At 34.5% G+C, this 18,729-nt stretch overlaps 1 protein-coding gene across 1 annotated transcript in view; it reads right to left on the bottom strand.

Moving 5' to 3' along the window:
• LOC147067543 (uncharacterized) overlaps positions 1-16,756 on the bottom strand; it is a 31,350-nt gene extending 14,594 nt beyond the window's left edge. The window contains exons 1-5 of the mRNA XM_085954423.1: positions 16,636-16,756; positions 13,338-13,416; positions 6,262-7,850; positions 4,261-4,416; positions 1,329-1,455 (exon numbers count right to left, since the gene is read on the bottom strand). Coding sequence (XP_085810549.1) covers positions 1,329-1,455; positions 4,261-4,416; positions 6,262-6,388 — 410 coding nt within the window. The 5' untranslated portion in view covers positions 6,389-7,850; positions 13,338-13,416; positions 16,636-16,756. The remainder of the gene's footprint in view (positions 1-1,328; positions 1,456-4,260; positions 4,417-6,261; positions 7,851-13,337; positions 13,417-16,635) is intronic.
• Positions 16,757-18,729: the final 1,973 nt, after the last annotated feature.

The raw sequence follows: 18,729 nt of genomic DNA on the forward strand, positions 1-18,729 counted from the left end.
CTATTGTTTTGGTATAATTATGTTTCAGTTGAGACATACGTCGAGATACAATTTGGTATGTCAACTATGTAAAATAAATATTTTCAATTTTGTTTGTATTAATATCAGAGTGTGGTATTTTCGATTGGTTTAATCATCATTTTCCTTTTCAACAATCCCTCCTGTATTTGTTTTGCGAATGGCTTACGCATACTACCTTTAAAAAAATCCGTTATTACATTGAATCACAGTTATTCGTATAAATAATAATAGTATATTTACCAAAACAATTTTATCTTTTTCATATTTCTTTATATTTGCAGATTTTACTAAATATTTATATTTTTAATAACAGAAATCTTATAATAATGAAATTATTTATAATTTCAATATATAACATAATTAAATTTTCAACACATATTTTCTAACCACACTGCAGTAGCCACCGCGTTCCGCATGTCACAGAAATGACATGCAGAAACCGACAAGTTAAATAGTTACATGCAAATGCCGGTATCTGTAATTTTATTTCGCTTACATTTATTGCAATAATTATCGGTTTACTCTGAAATAAAAATATGCATATTATTCTTAATTGGAAATACAATATGATGGAAAAACTAAACTATCGTTACAACTATTAATTTAATAGTAAAACACAAAACGTCATTTACTACTAACATTGCATATTGGACATATCGGTGTTTGCTTTTAGACGCTTCATATTTGGTTTTCCCAATTTGTGTATTATCAATGGTTTCAAGCAGGGATTGGTGAACTATGGGTGAGTTGTCGGAATTGTTCTAAATTGTCATATTACAATAACTTATTTTTCGATAAAAATATAAATTATTAACATTAATGAAATATTGTTGATAATATTATTTAAATAGGTATGTACTTGAAATGCAAAAAATATTTCACCAAGATGGAAAACAAATTTCTTTCTGCTCATGGTATATAAATTTATATTCATTGACCATCTCCCCCCTTTAGTTTGAGCATATAGACACCACATGGTGCCCCAAGAATCCCTGTCGCTCACCAGTCTTCTAGTCATGGTTTTAATTTAAATAACATTGATTTTTCTACAAAAAATAAATTAATATAACTTGAAATCCTTTTTATTTATATCGATTTGAGTATAGAGGTATCGATCTGAATATTTAAAATTCAAATTATACACATTATTTTATTTTAACAAAATCGATATTTTTTAAATTAAAGAAAGAATAGGTATGTCAATAGGTAAGTTTATTTTTTAACTTAAAAAAAATACTGTTCTTAGATGTATATTGATTATTTAAAGTGAAATTTATGTGTTGATGCGTTGAATTAATTCCTTTTACCTGCTTAACATGTTGACTCTCTCTCCTATACTCTGGAACATGACTAGACCAAGAGGGATACCCACAGTGGCGTAAAACATGGTAAATAGTTTACCACCTATGGTGCAAGGAGTCGAATGACCGTAGCCTAGAACAAGACGGAAATAATATAACAATTGGACCACGGAATATGCTATTCTGATAACCACGAGCAGGGCATCGAACCATTATTTTTTTTTGTTTCGGTTTTCGTTCCAGTTCAAGTAAAAAAACTATATATCAGTACCGGTTTTCATTCCGAAAAAAATAACGGTTTTTCCAGTTTTTGGTTCAGCTCTGAGAGATTAATAATTTTTAAATGTTTTTATTTCTATTAAAAAACACAATTTCTACCATAATTCTGCACATTTTATGGTACTTGCCCATAACCCAAGACCCAAGTGAGTGACCCAAGAGTCTGTGTGTCCAAGGGTCAAGACCCAAGACATAAGATGTGTTTCGCCTACGACAACTGAATGACACCTGAAGTGGGGAGTAAGATGATGTTGATGCGTGTGTTTGAACATATTATACCGAACCGAAAAAACCGATATTTTTTTTTAGGTTCGGTTCCGGTTTCCTTTGAAATAGTCCTCACTTTGATTGATGAGATTCAGACTAGTCTTGAGTTTCGTCCGGACAAATTTCAGCCATACATACGGCCGATCTGGAGTTTGTTGCGTGGATTGATGCTTTGACGGTTCCGCTTTGACTTTTTATGACTAGTTTTGTGAATACAGAAAAACTTTGGATTGTGAGTAACTTAGTCTGCGAGTGTTTTACAAGACGGACAAACTTTTTTAATAAATTCTAATTAAAAATTTGATATACGAGTGCTTTGGAATATAAACACCGATTCATATTATGCTCGCAATCCAAAATTTTACTGTTTATCTGCTCCATACAAGAATAGTAATGGTTTCAGATCAATAGAGATATTTCATATTTCAAATTTACATATTTTTAGATATTCCATATCTACATATCAGAGAAATTTCAATCAACATTGCAGATGTTATCTTATCTTGGCTCTATATTACGACAGCTTACCTTGGATAAACGTCAGATTTCTTTAGTCAATACTTGAAAGCATCTAAGCGACACTTTTTGAGCATAGACAATCATGGAAAAACCGCTATTATATGGCAAAATCGCTGTTATAAGCGTAGTAAAAATATAAAAATCATTTACAATGTATAAAATTCAAATTCAAATTCGCCGTTTTCAAAAATCAGTATAGCATAATAGAGTTCGCCAATGCATTTCATAAAATTTAAATAATTATAAAGTAACCTTTGACACAAAGACATTCGTGCTTAATGCGGTCCACACACCGAAGCAAATTATTCGCAGCGAATATTCGGCAATCAAGCTCGTATTGGCTTCCGGGAAAGAGCATGCTTACAAAGTTCAATATGGAGCGCTGCGACTGTTTGACGTTTCAGTATCGAGCATTCAAATATATCAATAATTTTATATTATCATTGATACAATTTGTCTCCGACACTGCCATCCATTCGCATTTACCCTGTCAAAATATCCCGAATAAACGCACCCGCATCGATATGGAAGGTCCGGTCAAAAGAGTCTCAAAAAATAGCCAAATATATGACAAATTGATGGCTTTCATTGTATCTTTAGATCTCCTGCGTGAATAAATGTTTCGTTTGTTCATTAACAGGTAAGTAGGGAGCATTACAGCGGCGTTGGCTTTTTTTGAGACTCTTTTGACCGGACCTTCCGTACCGATGGCGGGTGCTTTTTTCGGGATATTTTGACAGGGTACTTGGTGAATATTCGCGTTGGTTTGTGCGAGCCTTAAACCTTCGTATAAAAACGCTCTAAATAGTTATGCGAAAATAAGAAACATTTTTCAAAATAACGTTATAGATAACAATATTTTTTATATAAAATTGAGCCGTGTTAACTAAATGACATTGTTATAATTTCAGATAATTCCGACTCAAATTTTATCAATAAAATAAGAAATACGAGTGAAAATGGCTTGGATGGCTTTTATTTACTCTTTGATTAGTGATTGTTCTTATAAGATTATAATATATTTCCATAGTCAGTATTCTGTATCCGTATTCATTTAATTAAATGTATAATAAATAAAACAGGCTCCAGTTTATGAGCCCCACGAAAACATTTCGCTTCCACAAACAAATGGCTCGGTCAATACAGCCTCGATAAAACGGCTCATACTAATTGAAATTAAACGTCACTGATTTTCATTAAAATGCCACTTTTCCTACTTAAAATTTACGTTTCGGCATAATATACCTATCATAAATATTCATGAAGCGTGTTATCTTTCATATTAATACCAAACTAACCTCGTAATCTTTTTTAATCTTAATTTTCTTGGTTATGCGTTCAACCTAGGGGTAGACTACAACTCAATATATTATAACTACTATCTTATTACTTGTCTTGAAGGCCAACGAAAAAACTTTGGAATAATATGTAAATAAGTGTCTTATGAAACGTATCTGCATTGCAACCGCGTTTATCGTTGGCTTACGTAGACGACATTAATTATTATTGTTTCAAAATTAGCCATTTACAAGGTTGACAAAGAGGTAGCTTTATTTAAAAAAAAAAAAGCCAAAATATAACCAACGCTCGAAAGAAATAGGAACTTGCATATTTTATTACATATTTATTGTCGCCAACGTAATAATTGTATTGTTAATTATTAAGTTTAATAAAATATTTCACTGTTCTCTGTGACCGTACTTATTGTCTACGCTTATAATAGCGGTTTTGCCATGGTTGTCTATGCTCAAAAAGTGGCGTTTAGATACTTTCAAGTATTGACTAAAAAAATCTGACATTTCTCCGCGGTAAGCTCTCGGTAAATTGAGCCCTTATCTTTTTATACAGAATAGATTGAATTAATTTTTTTTACCAATGGTAGTAAGAACAGTAGTTGCATAGTAAAATGCACCGGTGAATTTCCATTGCTGACCGGCTTTATGGGGTTCCGTCTTGAGAACTACCGTCTCCATAACTTTGAAATCCTCAGGAGAAATGTTATACTTGCTTATCACCATGTACTCGATAGCTGAAATTAGAGGGTATCAGAGATTAGTATTTATGCCGAGGTACCGTTGATGCGATGACTACTTGATAGCGATTTGGATGTCAGTGGATCCAATCTAGGAAAATTTCAGCAATACGCAACCAATTACAATATACTATAAATTAACACGTTCAATGCGACCATAATAATAATAATATGCTTACAAAACGCTAGTTGTGCAATAATTAGGAATTCAAAAGAAGGTATAAAACATACTAAAAATACTCAATTGTGCTTTCATTATGATAAAAATTGTCCTTGGTCATTGTCAGGTATCTATTTTTTTTTACCATGTCCGATCCTAAGATCATATGGGCTTCCACAGGTGGAGGCTGATCAGTACCACGAACGAGTTAACTCGCGGGTTCTAGTAAAGATCATAATTTCTGAATAGACTATTTGTGTATATTTTCTAAACAATATTTATCATTTTAGTGTGAAAATATTCACAATAAACTCGAGAAACTTGTTGATTTGGTAAGTTTTCACAAATATTTATCATTCTGTTCCTATTTCATATTTTTTAAGGGATATATTTTATTCCAAAAATAGTTGGCCTACAAGTGTCCACCTAGTAAAAATTGGCTGGCAGTGATAAGGTTAACAGATTTTTGTTTTTGGATGTTAACCACTTGCTCAACCCTATTAGGTCCATACTCCTGGGTCCGAACACATTGAAAAACAACATGTGATTCTTTTTTGCCAGACCCGGGATTCAAATCCTGGACCTATGGCGTTATAGGCTGACACGTTACCCACTCAGCTAATAGAACACGTTAAAGTTCCCACCACCACCCGTCATATATGCACAGCCGTGGATATGAACGGTCGCTTTCTATGACGCTTTAAACGTGTCTGAAAGAAGTGATTTTAAGTGCTCATTCCGCCCCGAGACGGAGCCACACGGGACTGATGCTGCAACCATGCACCGTAGTGCTTAAAGAAAATAGAATTTTTTTTTGTTTTTGTTTTTTGGACTGGCTCTGCTGTCCGCTGACGTTAAGCGCTTTGTGTACCCGCATACTGAGTGTCACGAATTGAAATGGATGAGTCTACAGAAGAGTCGGGACTATCCCGCTCCCCATATGACGGTGCAAATTTCTCGAATGCCGCAAAGTTGGCCTCAGCTATCATACGCACACATAGTCGGCACAAAATCCTACGTAATGTTACCGAGGTCGATATTATTCATACACAGCCAGCCATCATAAAGGCAAGGTTAGATGTGCACATTTATTCGAGAATATTTTCTTTTCAATATTTTTATTTATTTTGTTCCCTATGTTATCCTGGGTGGTAGAATTGTACGCCAACTATTTTTTGTTACCATTTGCAAGTGGACTTCCACTAGGTACATAAAGTGACTATAAGATTATACAAATCATCATTGGATCGAAATAATCGATATAATTTTTTCCTAACATTTTTGTGAACAGTATGGATTCAGGCTGATTTTGTATGTTGAATCATTGTCTAGAATAAGTGTTAGATGTTCCTCTCCTACCTGGTCGGTCGATTGCTCTAATCGGAATATTGTCATTATTTTCACTGTAAGATTTTTCTTCGCGGTCAATATTAACCACATTCATATTATAATCTCAATCGCTAGTGTCACTAAAATTATCGTCGATAGAATAATCCGCATTCTGGATCTTTTAGAACTACGGCTTTATGCACAGAAGACTTCGATTTTACAAAAAATTGTTTTTACATTTTTAAAATAATATACTTAAGTAATCTTGGTCTGCCTGACATAACGGCAACTGACCGTAGAACTGTATGTACTATGGTTTATTTTACAAAGATAGATAGCTTTAGAATAATTACCTTGTAAAACTTCCCAGCGTCTCTTCTCTGTTTCGGATTCGAGGGCGTCGAAGACAGCGGCGCCCACCAGCAGATATGTGAATGTGCACACGATCAAAGAGAGCGTGCGCACGTTCTGCTTCTTCATCACGCCGGCCCCGCCCGCCCCCCACTCCGTTTCCTCTGCCAGCCACAGCTTGACTAGCTTACCGGTCCTCCCTCCGATGAACGCATGGCTTCTCAGCCGCTTCTCACCGCGACTGCTGACCAATACTTTCAAAGCCTAAAGTGTACGTTACCGAAGTATCTATCAGTATATTATTAACGATGCACTTTTTCCAATGCTTACTTTACTGCAAGTCTTTTTTCAACATCGCAATAGGCTATTATTATATTATTACAGTATACCTATACATCGATTCAGATTGTTTCAGTACATCTTCATAATGTTTACTTAACCACCTATTTTCGCGATTGACTGTACGTATACATTTATTATACTATGGTATATCTTGGCAATGTTTTTACTTATTCAACGTTATTTTAGTCTTCACAATTGAATTATTTCAATTTTCTTTATACCGACAACCCACACATTCCAATCTTTTGCGACTCGCTCAGTGTCCAGCGGCCGTCACTCACATCCAGGGTGATTTTATACATTGCTTGTATTATATTTTCTTCGTTCAGTTAATGTTTTATCAATTGGCAGTGTCTGCACACTTGTCCGTCAATCCCATAATGCCTGATTTATAATTATTATCTTCATAATTCATTGTGGATTTCAAACTCGCGACAAAATATAAGCAGTCAATAATATCAATGTTGTTTTTTATCACCCCACTCTTCGACATGATCTAATTTCATATTTGAGAAAGGATTAAATAGTTTATTCAAATTATACTTTAAAGATCATCAACTTTTATGTTAATTCTAGTCAATTATCTAAAAGGGAAGACTTCAGATATTTGCGATAGTGATGATCTTTGTCATTAATTTGTTATTTGATCTAAATAACATGATGTAACACAACACACAATACAACAGTTAAAATCATAGAGTTGTACATAATATATGCCTTAAAAACAGCTCAGTTACTTATAAGTTTTGTTAAATCTTTTAGAAATATCAATTGTGCAGTGATTTTCATTATTTTAATTAACATCATGTATCATCAAGCTCTTTTCCTATTCCATTGGCTGGTAAATTGTATATAAGTTGGCCAATTTATTATTTCAATTCGCCCAAAATGGCTGGGCATGCGTAAAATTCAATGTCTTGAACTGCTTCTATTCATAAATTGATCCCGATCAACGTACATAATATTATGTAGACTAGCCACAATTTAAATAACAATTTGTATGATGTAGTCGGTAGAGTAATTCCACCGTTGATTTCAGTTTGCAATGGTGTCGCCATATATTTTGTGACAGGCCACTTACTTTGATTCCATAGCAAGGAATAAAAAAGGTTTAAAGATGTTTTCAATTTTAATCCATAGAGGGCCAATTCACATTCCTAAGGCCGCGTTGATTGCATTTTCTTTTAGCCTTAATTTTTTGCATGTCCATTATTACAACAGTTATCCGGAAACACTGCTTGAATTTGAGCTGAAATATTGCAAAAAAATATATTATACTTAGGCTTACCATAATTATGAAACTCTAAACTGGGACAGGAACGGGATATATGGCAAAGAAACAAATTTAACCACCAAAAATTGGTTTAAAGTATGTTGAACTACAACAGAAATTTAAATTATTTTATTTATTTATTGTACCAGTCCGCACTTCTTGCTGGAGTCCGCACCCTTCCCCGCTGTCTCATCACATAATAAATATGCTACTACGGTCAATCATGACGGTTTATTATTGACAATCATTCTTACGCGGAACAGCCGGGACAAAATCCCAAACCGGCCGAGACCAATGTGTGAAACCGGGACGTATGGTAAGCCTAATAAATTATACTAAATATAAATGTAGTATTCCTATTATAATTATTATGTAGTAAAAGGTTATGTCAATACTTTTGCTAAGTAGGTACATATTATTATAATCATGTGAAATCCAATAATCATGAAACTATGAATGGCAATTATTATTGCAAAGCATTCACGTAAAAGACAATTAATAATAGTCATCTTCAACGTGAATGAGGATTATTATTTGTCAGTCATTCTTTAAACACATTGGGCCTATGGACCTATGCCCTGGATTCAAACATACATGTTGATTGCAAAATATTGGCTATTGAAGGATAGTTTTTCATTCTGTCAAGTTTTCAGTTGAATCTTAGGCCATCCTCCCACGGCGCAATTGAAGTCCGATGGAACTGAAACTAAAATTCCAGCCAGTATCTAGCTAATGTATTTCAATGGCGGCTCGCTGACGGCGAGACTGGAATCTCTCAGCTTCAAAACGGTCGCGAAGAGACGCGACATGCTAGTCGCGCGGTCTCTGAAGTTTCCAGTCACCGTAAAACAGTGGTACCAACATCATTAGATTCGGTGAAAAATCATATTTTCTTACCAAAATTGGCCGCACTGCGAACATGTGTGATGCTATAAAAATCATTAACAACCCAAAACGTAAAAAGTACAAGATAAGCAAAAATGAAATAACCTAATTCTATTCGAATAAACGCAGCAGCGTGCGTGTTGTCGGTTTTTGTACAAAACAGCTGATGGTTCAGTTTGACAGTTTGAGGTTATGTGACTATTATTTCAAGTGGTTTCAGTAGCGTCGTGTGCGAAGCATCACATTGGCCAGTTTATGAGTTCCTTCACAAACCAGTTCTGTCAGATTTCAGTTGCGCCGTGGGAGGAGGGCCTTAGAATAACAATAATTAAATTTCTACAATATTTTGAAAGATTGTTCTTTTTTATCTTATTGATGCACCCCTGTTACAGGCGGGCTTCTCCCGGTGTAAAATAATCATTTAGTAGCTTAAGTCGAAACGTAACCCTGACCTCTAGAAACGGCTTCATAAAACATCTAATCTGATTCCTTGCTCAACCACGTAAGTATTTCTTTTTAATTTAAAAAGTATAAATGATGATGGATGAAAGCGATAATTTTAAGACTAAATATAAGGATTTAAATATAATAAATTTTGCCGCGCATTGTGCGTGAAATCCTCGCGCGCCGGCGCCAGGGTCAGGCTCGTGATTCGCCGAATCACAGATCACGCGATAAAATTTGGCCAATCACGAGAGTCCTTTTTTTTGCTGGATGGCGTCGGTACGAGGAATTTAAAAAGAAAGAAAAAAGAGGATGTTAGTAAGCGTCCCCTTTCCGATAGGTACGGACCTGACGACTACCACTGTAAAAATCCCAAATATAATTTGTAAAACTAAAAATGTAAAATATAAACAATATCACGTTACGAGCACGAAGGACTGTGTTTTATTTACACTCCAACCGTTTGAATTTCTCTTTTTTGTGAATCCGGGGTTCGATGGACTCCTGAGCTAGCCGCTGGAACCCCGGGGATCTCAAATGGCGCCTGGCAACATGGGGCGTGAAGAATCGCATTAATTCTTCCGAACCTGCGAAATAAAATTTACGCCCGCGAACGCTAAATAAAAGTTGACGATCCAGGAGCCGGAACAACCAAGAAATGGTTAACTAAAAAGCGGACTCCGACGTAACCCTTATCGAAGAAGAAGTGCTGTCTCCAACATCAAACCGGGAGGGCCCTCTGGTGTTCGAAGACAGTCCACATACGGAGCTGACCGCGCCTAGCGTCGTGCTGGAGACCGTAGCACCAGCGCGTCTCCAGTACGACGAATGGCTGCACAAATCCCACCTATGGAGACCAGACACATCATCGACGGTATCCAGCGAGGAGGGCTCGTAGAGGCCACGGCCCACTCACGACGAAAAACGGCGAGCAAAATGCCAATTTTCCTAGGGTATCACTAACATGTGTACCCTAGTCGACCACGGGATGTTCGGTGAGGAGAGAAAAAGGAAACGCGAGGCTAGGGAGCCTCACAAGAGGGCTGAGAAGGCGCGCAAGCTGAGATGAATCGAAGAAGCTGTACGGACGCAGGCTCGACCACGAGGAGATGAAGCAGGACCAGTCGCCAACCCTCTAGTCAAGGGTGAACGCCGAGTTGCTGTTGGAAGTTTCAGTGTAAACAGTGTAGTTAAAAGTGAAGATAATAATCGTAAATATCCGGAAATTCTTCTAATTACGGATAAAAAGTTAATTAAGGACCCACTTTCTGAGCCCTATAATCTTAAGTTCGTTAGTAAGAAAAATGTACATTCTAGTTTTAAAAATAACGCTCCGCAAAGTGACGCCAATTCTTTCCGTTCAAATAAAGTAAATATGAATGAATTCGAAAACATTAACATTGAAAATCGCAAACAATTTTATAAACGGGAAAGAGGATATTCTACAGTAGCGCGAAACCTGTTTCAAAGTTACGCCGTGTTAATAATTTGAATCCAAAGAGAAACGAGGAAAATAGTACACTACCGTCCCTATTATTTCTTTACAAATTACCAATCGTAAATTTAACACAGCGAAAACGGAACGGGAATAATAAGGCGTCACTCGACAAAGTGTTAGTTGTTATGTTAAATTTTAATAATAAGTTAAAATTAGGTATGAAAGTAGAGATTGTATGCTTGTGATAAAAAAAAAAAAAAAAAAATGAGTCAATAAGCCGTAAATTTCTCAACGGGGTTTCAATAATAAAAAAAAATAATAATAATAATAAAACGTGAGAGGCACCGTAAATCGGCGCGGCGCGCCTTTGGAATAGGATGTCGGGCGCGTAAAACGAAACAACAATTTTTTTTTAAATAAAATGGGTTTCACTAAAAATAAAGTTAACTACACAGTTTTAAGTGTACTGATTCAGAAATAAATATAATGAGAGGGTGGAATATTTCAATTTTTAATATCAATGTGATTTATACAGTCAATACAATGTTGCAAAATAATTATGGGTATTAGATATTAAATGTGATAGTAAGTACCATAAGTACAATGGGAAGATTTTATATAAAATTAGTAGCTATTTAATGTATGGGGTAGGAGCAATTAATAAAGTAAACTCGAATAAATTTAAAGTACAGGAAGTCTAATGAACGAATAAATTACTAAAGAAAGAGAAAGAATAAATACAGATGAAGACAATTTGGAAGCACAAAGGGAGCCACCTCTCGAAGTAAGCGCATCCAAAGGCAGCGTAGCCGAAAATTCATGATACCAAAGCTTGATGGTGTGGAGAGTGCGCACTCTCCTTTCTCGCGCAGGTTCATGGAGAGACTAGGGACGTGACGCCTGAAAGATCGTGAAACAACAAGAGGTACTTCCGAAGTGTAACCATCTATAAAAAAAAAAAAAGAAAGGGAAAAGGATACTTATTGTAAACATCCATCCTATTACCTGTGGGAGAGCCGTGCCGCCGTCAACGAGCCTGGCCGTTGTACCGCTATACGATGCCTTGCCCGCAGTAATAGGAACAGATGGAGACACAGTACCTGTCCATCTATGAGGTGATACTCCAGAGACCAGCAGATCAGTGGAAAACTTTCCACAGAAAGATATCCGCTGCTCGGAACGAGCCTGGCTCAATAGTAACGCCACTACCACGCCCTGGTTGCAAAGGCAGACGACGCCAAACGAGGTACGCTCCTATTGCACCAGAAGAAGAAAAACATAACACGAAATAATAATTCCGAACGAGGGCCAAACGTCTACAAATGTAGCCCCTAGGAATACAAAAGAAAGATTGGAAAGCGCGAGAGTCAAAGACTGCAGCTTCGCGACCCCTCCGCTGACTAATAAAAACGAATAAAATAACAAGAAAACCTAATTAAAACAAAGTAACACAAAATAAATGTACTACACTGAAATTAAATCAAACTCTGACCTATTCAAAAGTATCGCGAAAGCATTGCTTTGAGCTGAAAATAATAAACCAAAATAAATATAGAAAATAATAAAAATAGAGCTAAAGTATAGAGTTTTATGTTAGAATAGTTAGATTGTAGTTGAATTCTTTTATAAACTGTTTATCATGCCATGTACTTAACGGATGAACAAGGAATTGGATGGGTGGCCGATGAGATCAGGGCGTACCTTTCGACTTTAATCCAGATGGGGCGAATGATGCACCCCTGTTACAGGCGGGCTTCTCCCGGTGTAAAATAATCATTTAGTAGCTTAAGTCGAAACGTAACCCTGACCTCTAGAAACGGCTTCATAAAACATCTAATCTGATTCCTTGCTCAACCACGTAAGTATTTCTTTTTAATTTAAAAAGTATAAATGATGATGGATGAAAGCGATAATTTTAAGACTAAATATAAGGATTTAAATATAATAAATTTTGCCGCGCATTGTGCGTGAAATCCTCGCGCGCCGGCGCCAGGGTCAGGCTCGTGATTCGCCGAATCACAGATCACGCGATAAAATTTGGCCAATCACGAGAGTCCTTTTTTTTGCTGGATGGCGTCGGTACGAGGAATTTAAAAAGAAAGAAAAAAGAGGATGTTAGTAAGCGTCCCCTTTCCGATAGGTACGGACCTGACGACTACCACTGTAAAAATCCCAAATATAATTTGTAAAACTAAAAATGTAAAATATAAACAATATCACGTTACGAGCACGAAGGACTGTGTTTTATTTACACTCCAACCGTTTGAATTTCTCTTTTTTGTGAATCCGGGGTTCGATGGACTCCTGAGCTAGCCGCTGGAACCCCGGGGATCTCATTATGTTAATTACGTTGATAAAAAAAATCTTTCTAAATATTGTAGCAATCCAATTGCATGTCATGTTTTTTTTTATCTAGTAACTATTACTTATTTAACGTGTTATTTAAATTATTATCTAAATAACGTCGAGCGGTAACATGTCGGCTTAAATGTCGTATGTCCCGTGTTCGAATTTCGAGTCTGACGAATTCAAATGTTGTTTTTAATGTTTGTTTGAACCCAGAGAATAGACCTTAATAGGTTGAGCAAGTGGCTAACATCCATTTTTCGTAAAAATAAAAATCTGTTAATGTGGACTATTAGAATCGAATTGTGATTTAATTCATGTATTGTAAAATTAATTGCGTTAAATCTTACCAGATAGTTCAAAAAAAATTTCAAGTACTGGAAGAAATGATGATATCTTCATGTAACTTGTCACACAACCTGGCAGATTCTGAAATTAATAGGTAGACATTTACTGACACATGATGGTTTATTGAAGGTGTCAAAGTCGGAGTAAAGATTAAAACATATTATATGATTTTCAAATGTATTTTATTTAATTCTTGGACCCTAGAAATCATACTGGGCTTCTGAAAGCCTAATAAATAATATGTATGGTTAAAATTTTCAACTCCCTTTTGACATTTGAAAACTAGTGTTCCCAACCAGCCAACCAACCGTACTATAATTATAGTATTAACCTTGTACTATAGTTTTCGTCCGCGCACTATGTACGATATTAATAAGATACCTATAGACACCCAAAATAATATAATTTTGAATAGGTATCGGAAAACAAAAACATTTTTTTTCTTGATGATTCGATTTCTACATTAAAAATTAAGGTAATACTATTAGTCATAGATATATCGTCATTTTGATTAAATTGTTTTGGGACCAAAAACCAAACGTATTTATTTTTGGGTTTCAGTAGGTTGTGTTAGGTTTTGGTTTGGTTTATCGTCCCAAAAGACATCGATCACAAAAACGATATAGATGACCTACTATAAAATTACCAAAATTTCCATAGGTACCATAATTTCGTAATAGAGAAATTTCTCAAGTTCGCCGATGAAATTTTTTGGCCGAAGAGTTAAATGAAAAATGTCATCGGAATTTCTCAAATTCCAATTATATTTTTTGTCAGAAACTAAAAACCAATAGATTTTCAACAGAAGACAACGCGTAGGTACCTACCATATTTTATCAAAACACTAATTTCTCAGACCGCGTACTATAATTCGGTGTTAAAAATACGGCAACACTGTCTGACAGATGTAGTAGGTCAGGGATGGCGAACGTACACGTATTGTTGTTTTTATTTAATAAAACGCATTTTTTTGTAGTACTTATTCCACTTTTAATCAATAGATTAGGACCGGTTTCGTCCGCCTTAGAGGGACATTTTCAATTGAATACATTTTTTTAAAACAATATTTATCAAACAAAATCCAAAGCGATAGAAATAATATAACAATAGGTACATAAATAATTATCCGTCCAATAATACCTTCCCAATAACAGATTAATTTAAAACTAATGAGGTTAGACATTAATATTTCATACTACTCAGGGGCATTAAACAAATTATTTTAAATAATAACAAACCACAAAATATGAAACAATCTACACTTACAATAACATTAATATCAACAAATAATTATGATTAGTCAAAATTTACAATTGTAGTGAGATCGAATACAAAAACAAATACAACCAAAATATGAGCCAAAATTAAATAAAAATTAAAATAATAAATAATGTACAATATATAAAGTTATGTTATAACAATCCCAAATATTAAATAGGGTAGGATCATTTAACAGATTAGAATTGGGCAAAAATTTTATACCTATTAATTTCTAGGATTTCCTGTTTATCCAATTTTATAGATTTCTGATTCAAATGCAGGATTTAAAATTTTTTACTGATATTAAAAGAGTGATTATTTAAACTTAAATGATTTCCAAAAGATGAAGATTCATTACCATTTTTGGCACAGGCTAAATGTTCTTTGATCCTAAAAGAACGTCCCGTTTGTCCAACATATTTGGCATCACAAGAGTCACAACTTAATAGATAAATTCCACTTTGGTTAAGTTTATTTAATCTATCTTTAGTATTCACCAGTATTGAATTCAAATTTTAGATTGTTTCATATTTTGTGGTTTGTTAATATTTAAAATAATTTGTTTAATGCCCCTGACGAAGTATGAAATAATAATGTCCAACCTCATTAGTTTTAAATTAATCTGTTATTGGGAAGGTATTATTGGACGGATAATTATTTATGTACCTATTGTTATATTATTTCTATCGCTTTGGATTTTGTTTGATAAATATTGTTTTAAAAAAATGTATTCAGTTGAAAATGTCTCTCTGAGACGGACGAAACCGGTCCTAATCTATTGATTAAAAGTGGAATAAGTACTACAAAAAAAAATGCGTTTTATTAAATAAAAACAACAATACAATGCAGTTCCACCATGAATTGACAGTTAACAAAATAAAAGAACGTACACGTGCTAAAAATTCCCAAATATTATTTTTTGACTGTCTGGCGTGCCGAGCAATTTTTCGAGTAGTTCGAGCAAAAAAAATCAAAAATTATAACCAATTGAGTTCTTGAGTAATATTACTATAATATCTACTTAGTTTGGTTCTTTATGCACAAATTGACGCCAAAATTTCTCAGATCAGATAATGCATCCTCTTGCTGCAGTGGTATCAAGCATTGTAAATCGATCATAATTAGACGTTCGTGACACGGCTTACCCCGCCGCCTGATAAGGTCAATGCTATAATATTATGTGACGCATAAAACATAAGGACCCATCTATGCAATTTCAATTAATTATAATGCTTATTCTTCAAGAGTATCAGCTGCCTGTTATTTTTTATACAATGCGATCTGTCAATTATGTACTGTCATTGATAAATATTATTAAAAACCGAAGAAAATATGCAATATTAATATTATATAATAATATATATTAGTTATGTATTTGTAAAACTTTTTGTAAAAAAATATCTTTTAAATCATAATAATATATCTATTTTTTTCTCTTCAACACAAAACATTCGCGTGCCACGCAAAATCATCTCGCGTACCATAGGTTCGCAATCACTGTAGTAGGTACTTTTTGACAGTACCTACCTAATTAGTTAACAAAGATCATTTTCTTAGTATTGAGTCGGGTATAGGTATCATTAAATAATATTATTTCACGTTTAAATATTGCAATCCTGCATTAAAACTGAAATATTGGAATGTAAACTGAAGATACTAGCTCCATCATTTGTGATTGTTACTAAAAACAATTCACGGTATCATCTGTTATAGGTCAACGAACATAATTTAATGTAAAAGTAGGTCAAACGCAACTGTGTACATTGTACAAGATAAATGAACGACACATTATTTCGTAGGTATAGGTTTTATCAAAAATCAGGCATGCCGTGTGATGAAATGAAATGAATATTGTCACCATATAAAATAGAAAAATAACTCCTTCCTAAGTCAAAACACTGACAAAAAAGCTATCTGTTATAAAGTAGCAACATAAAAGATGACACAATATGGGCAATTAATTATACAATTCGAAAACAATTTAGTGATAAGTCACATCCCACAAAACGTTTAGAACACATCATTTTATTCACTATTTACCTGGAAGATGATAAATTTACAATCCTGCACAAATTTGCACCCTAGCGAGACATTTTCGACATACACGGGTTCGCAGCTGCGCACCATGACGCCGATCATTCTTCTCTTCATCCCCTACGATTTTTTTACGATTGCGTTTGCGTAGAGGTGGAACATAACACTTTATTTTCTACCAAGTTCCTACGCTCAAAATCATAGATAATCCCGCAACCCCCATCCAACTTTAGTAGTGTTGGAGCCTTAAAAAGATTAGTAGGTACTGACATACCTAGGGAGGTGTCGGGTAGCTCAGGTGATGGTGTTTAGCACCCCTCGATAGTACAAAATTAAGATTTTTTTTTTCTTTTTACTTTTTTAGTAACATGTTATTAATTCTAGTCGTTCTCGTTGATTATGTATATCCGGGTGTGTAACACAGTTTTATTTTATTTCCAGTAATACAACGCTCAGAACTTTTCGAGTTATTGTTTATTCAGAACACAAGTACACATTAACATTGTTTTCTCAATTATTTTGGTAGTCACAAACTACAAAAGTTAGGGCCACTTTCAGTGAACCCCTGGTTTAATCATAGTTCATTTCTAAGCCAGTGCTCGAAATGGAAAATTTCACGAACAGGAACGCTGTATAATTTTCCGAAACTAAGTATGCTATTGTAGTGTATGCATGTACCTATATTATGTTACAATGGTGATGCTTTGGTTAACATTATTGTAATATACATCTACCACCGTATTTATTTAATAATCTATGACTAACTACCACCTAAAATTAGATGTCCGCACTGGACACGTAGGTACCTAATTTGTGAGTACCTACCTATTCTAAATGATTCAATTTATGTTGTTTGTCCTTCCCTACTCTCATTATTATTGCCATGGTAATGATAATAATATGTACTGTGACACCCCCGTATGGTCCCCATTTGGGGATGTCTTTGTGTATCTGGAGATGCCCGAATCGGTATCAAAGCCAACAAATAATAAAGCGCTGATTACGAAAATAAATAATGTTAAAAGTCAGCCGGCAACATTGTCTTTGACCGTTGGAGATATGCAACGTCGCCCAAGAAAAAAAACCGTTGGGAATGATTTTTCAAGATGGCGCGGAGATCGCGACAAGCAGCAAAATCGCGAACGCGTACATTTCGCCCTCCGTAGAATTAAATTATTAAAAAAATGTAACCATATAGTATAATAAACGTAAATAAACTCGCCGCTTCCATCACAATTCCGGTGCCTTAATTATCCACCTTCATCCCAAATACAGACGATAAAAAAGAAAACAAAACACAAAGTGACAGTTGAGAATATTCTCTTACCAAAATGGAGGGAAGTGATAGTACCTACATAATATAATACAGATATTATGATAGTCGTAAATTTGTATTGGGGGATATTCCTACTTTTTTTTTTAAACAAATTTACAAACAAAAATTAACTAAAAGTTTTCCACACAGTATGTATTATTCACAGAAAAGAAAATTATTTCTGAGTTCTCTGGTATTATTTCTATTATTTTTAAAGTCACAAGCTACAACGCATGTAATAATAATTGTAATACAATAGGAACGTCCCAAAAAAATAAACTCCGCAGAAGGCTATTCAATATTTTCTGCCCAAACACATTTTTGTAGAAAAATTCATTCATTATTCATTGTAAAAATAGGGGTTGACTTTTCATAAATATTTTTTTAACACGAGTCAAATTGTTGAGATGATAATATTGAATCACAGAACAGATGTTGCCACTGTATTGTCTACCGGAAAGAATTCCTAATGTTTTAGCAGATTTCTACGAAGTACCTACTACGTAATTAAGCCTTCATTATTTTTATAAATATCCACAAAATTATCAAATTGTGCGTGTGGCCAAAATTATCTTAAATCAGTTTGGATACCAGCGACAATAGTATATAAATATATATGTATTAATATAATTATGTAAAAACGGCGAATTTGTATCCCACAGGAAAGTACTTAAAAACGATAATTGTAAGGGTGAATATCCACTTAGTGTTACGAATAAAAAGCGAATTTAACATAATCGGCTTTTTAAAATATTATATTATAAAGTCTATTATAAGGACAGTAT

The sequence above is a fragment of the Rhyacophila brunnea genome, unplaced genomic scaffold (genome assembly GCF_057557595.1).
Source record: "Rhyacophila brunnea isolate RB1 unplaced genomic scaffold, BYU_Rbru_1.0 scaffold_4, whole genome shotgun sequence".
Classification (NCBI taxonomy): Eukaryota; Metazoa; Arthropoda; class Insecta; order Trichoptera; family Rhyacophilidae; genus Rhyacophila; species Rhyacophila brunnea.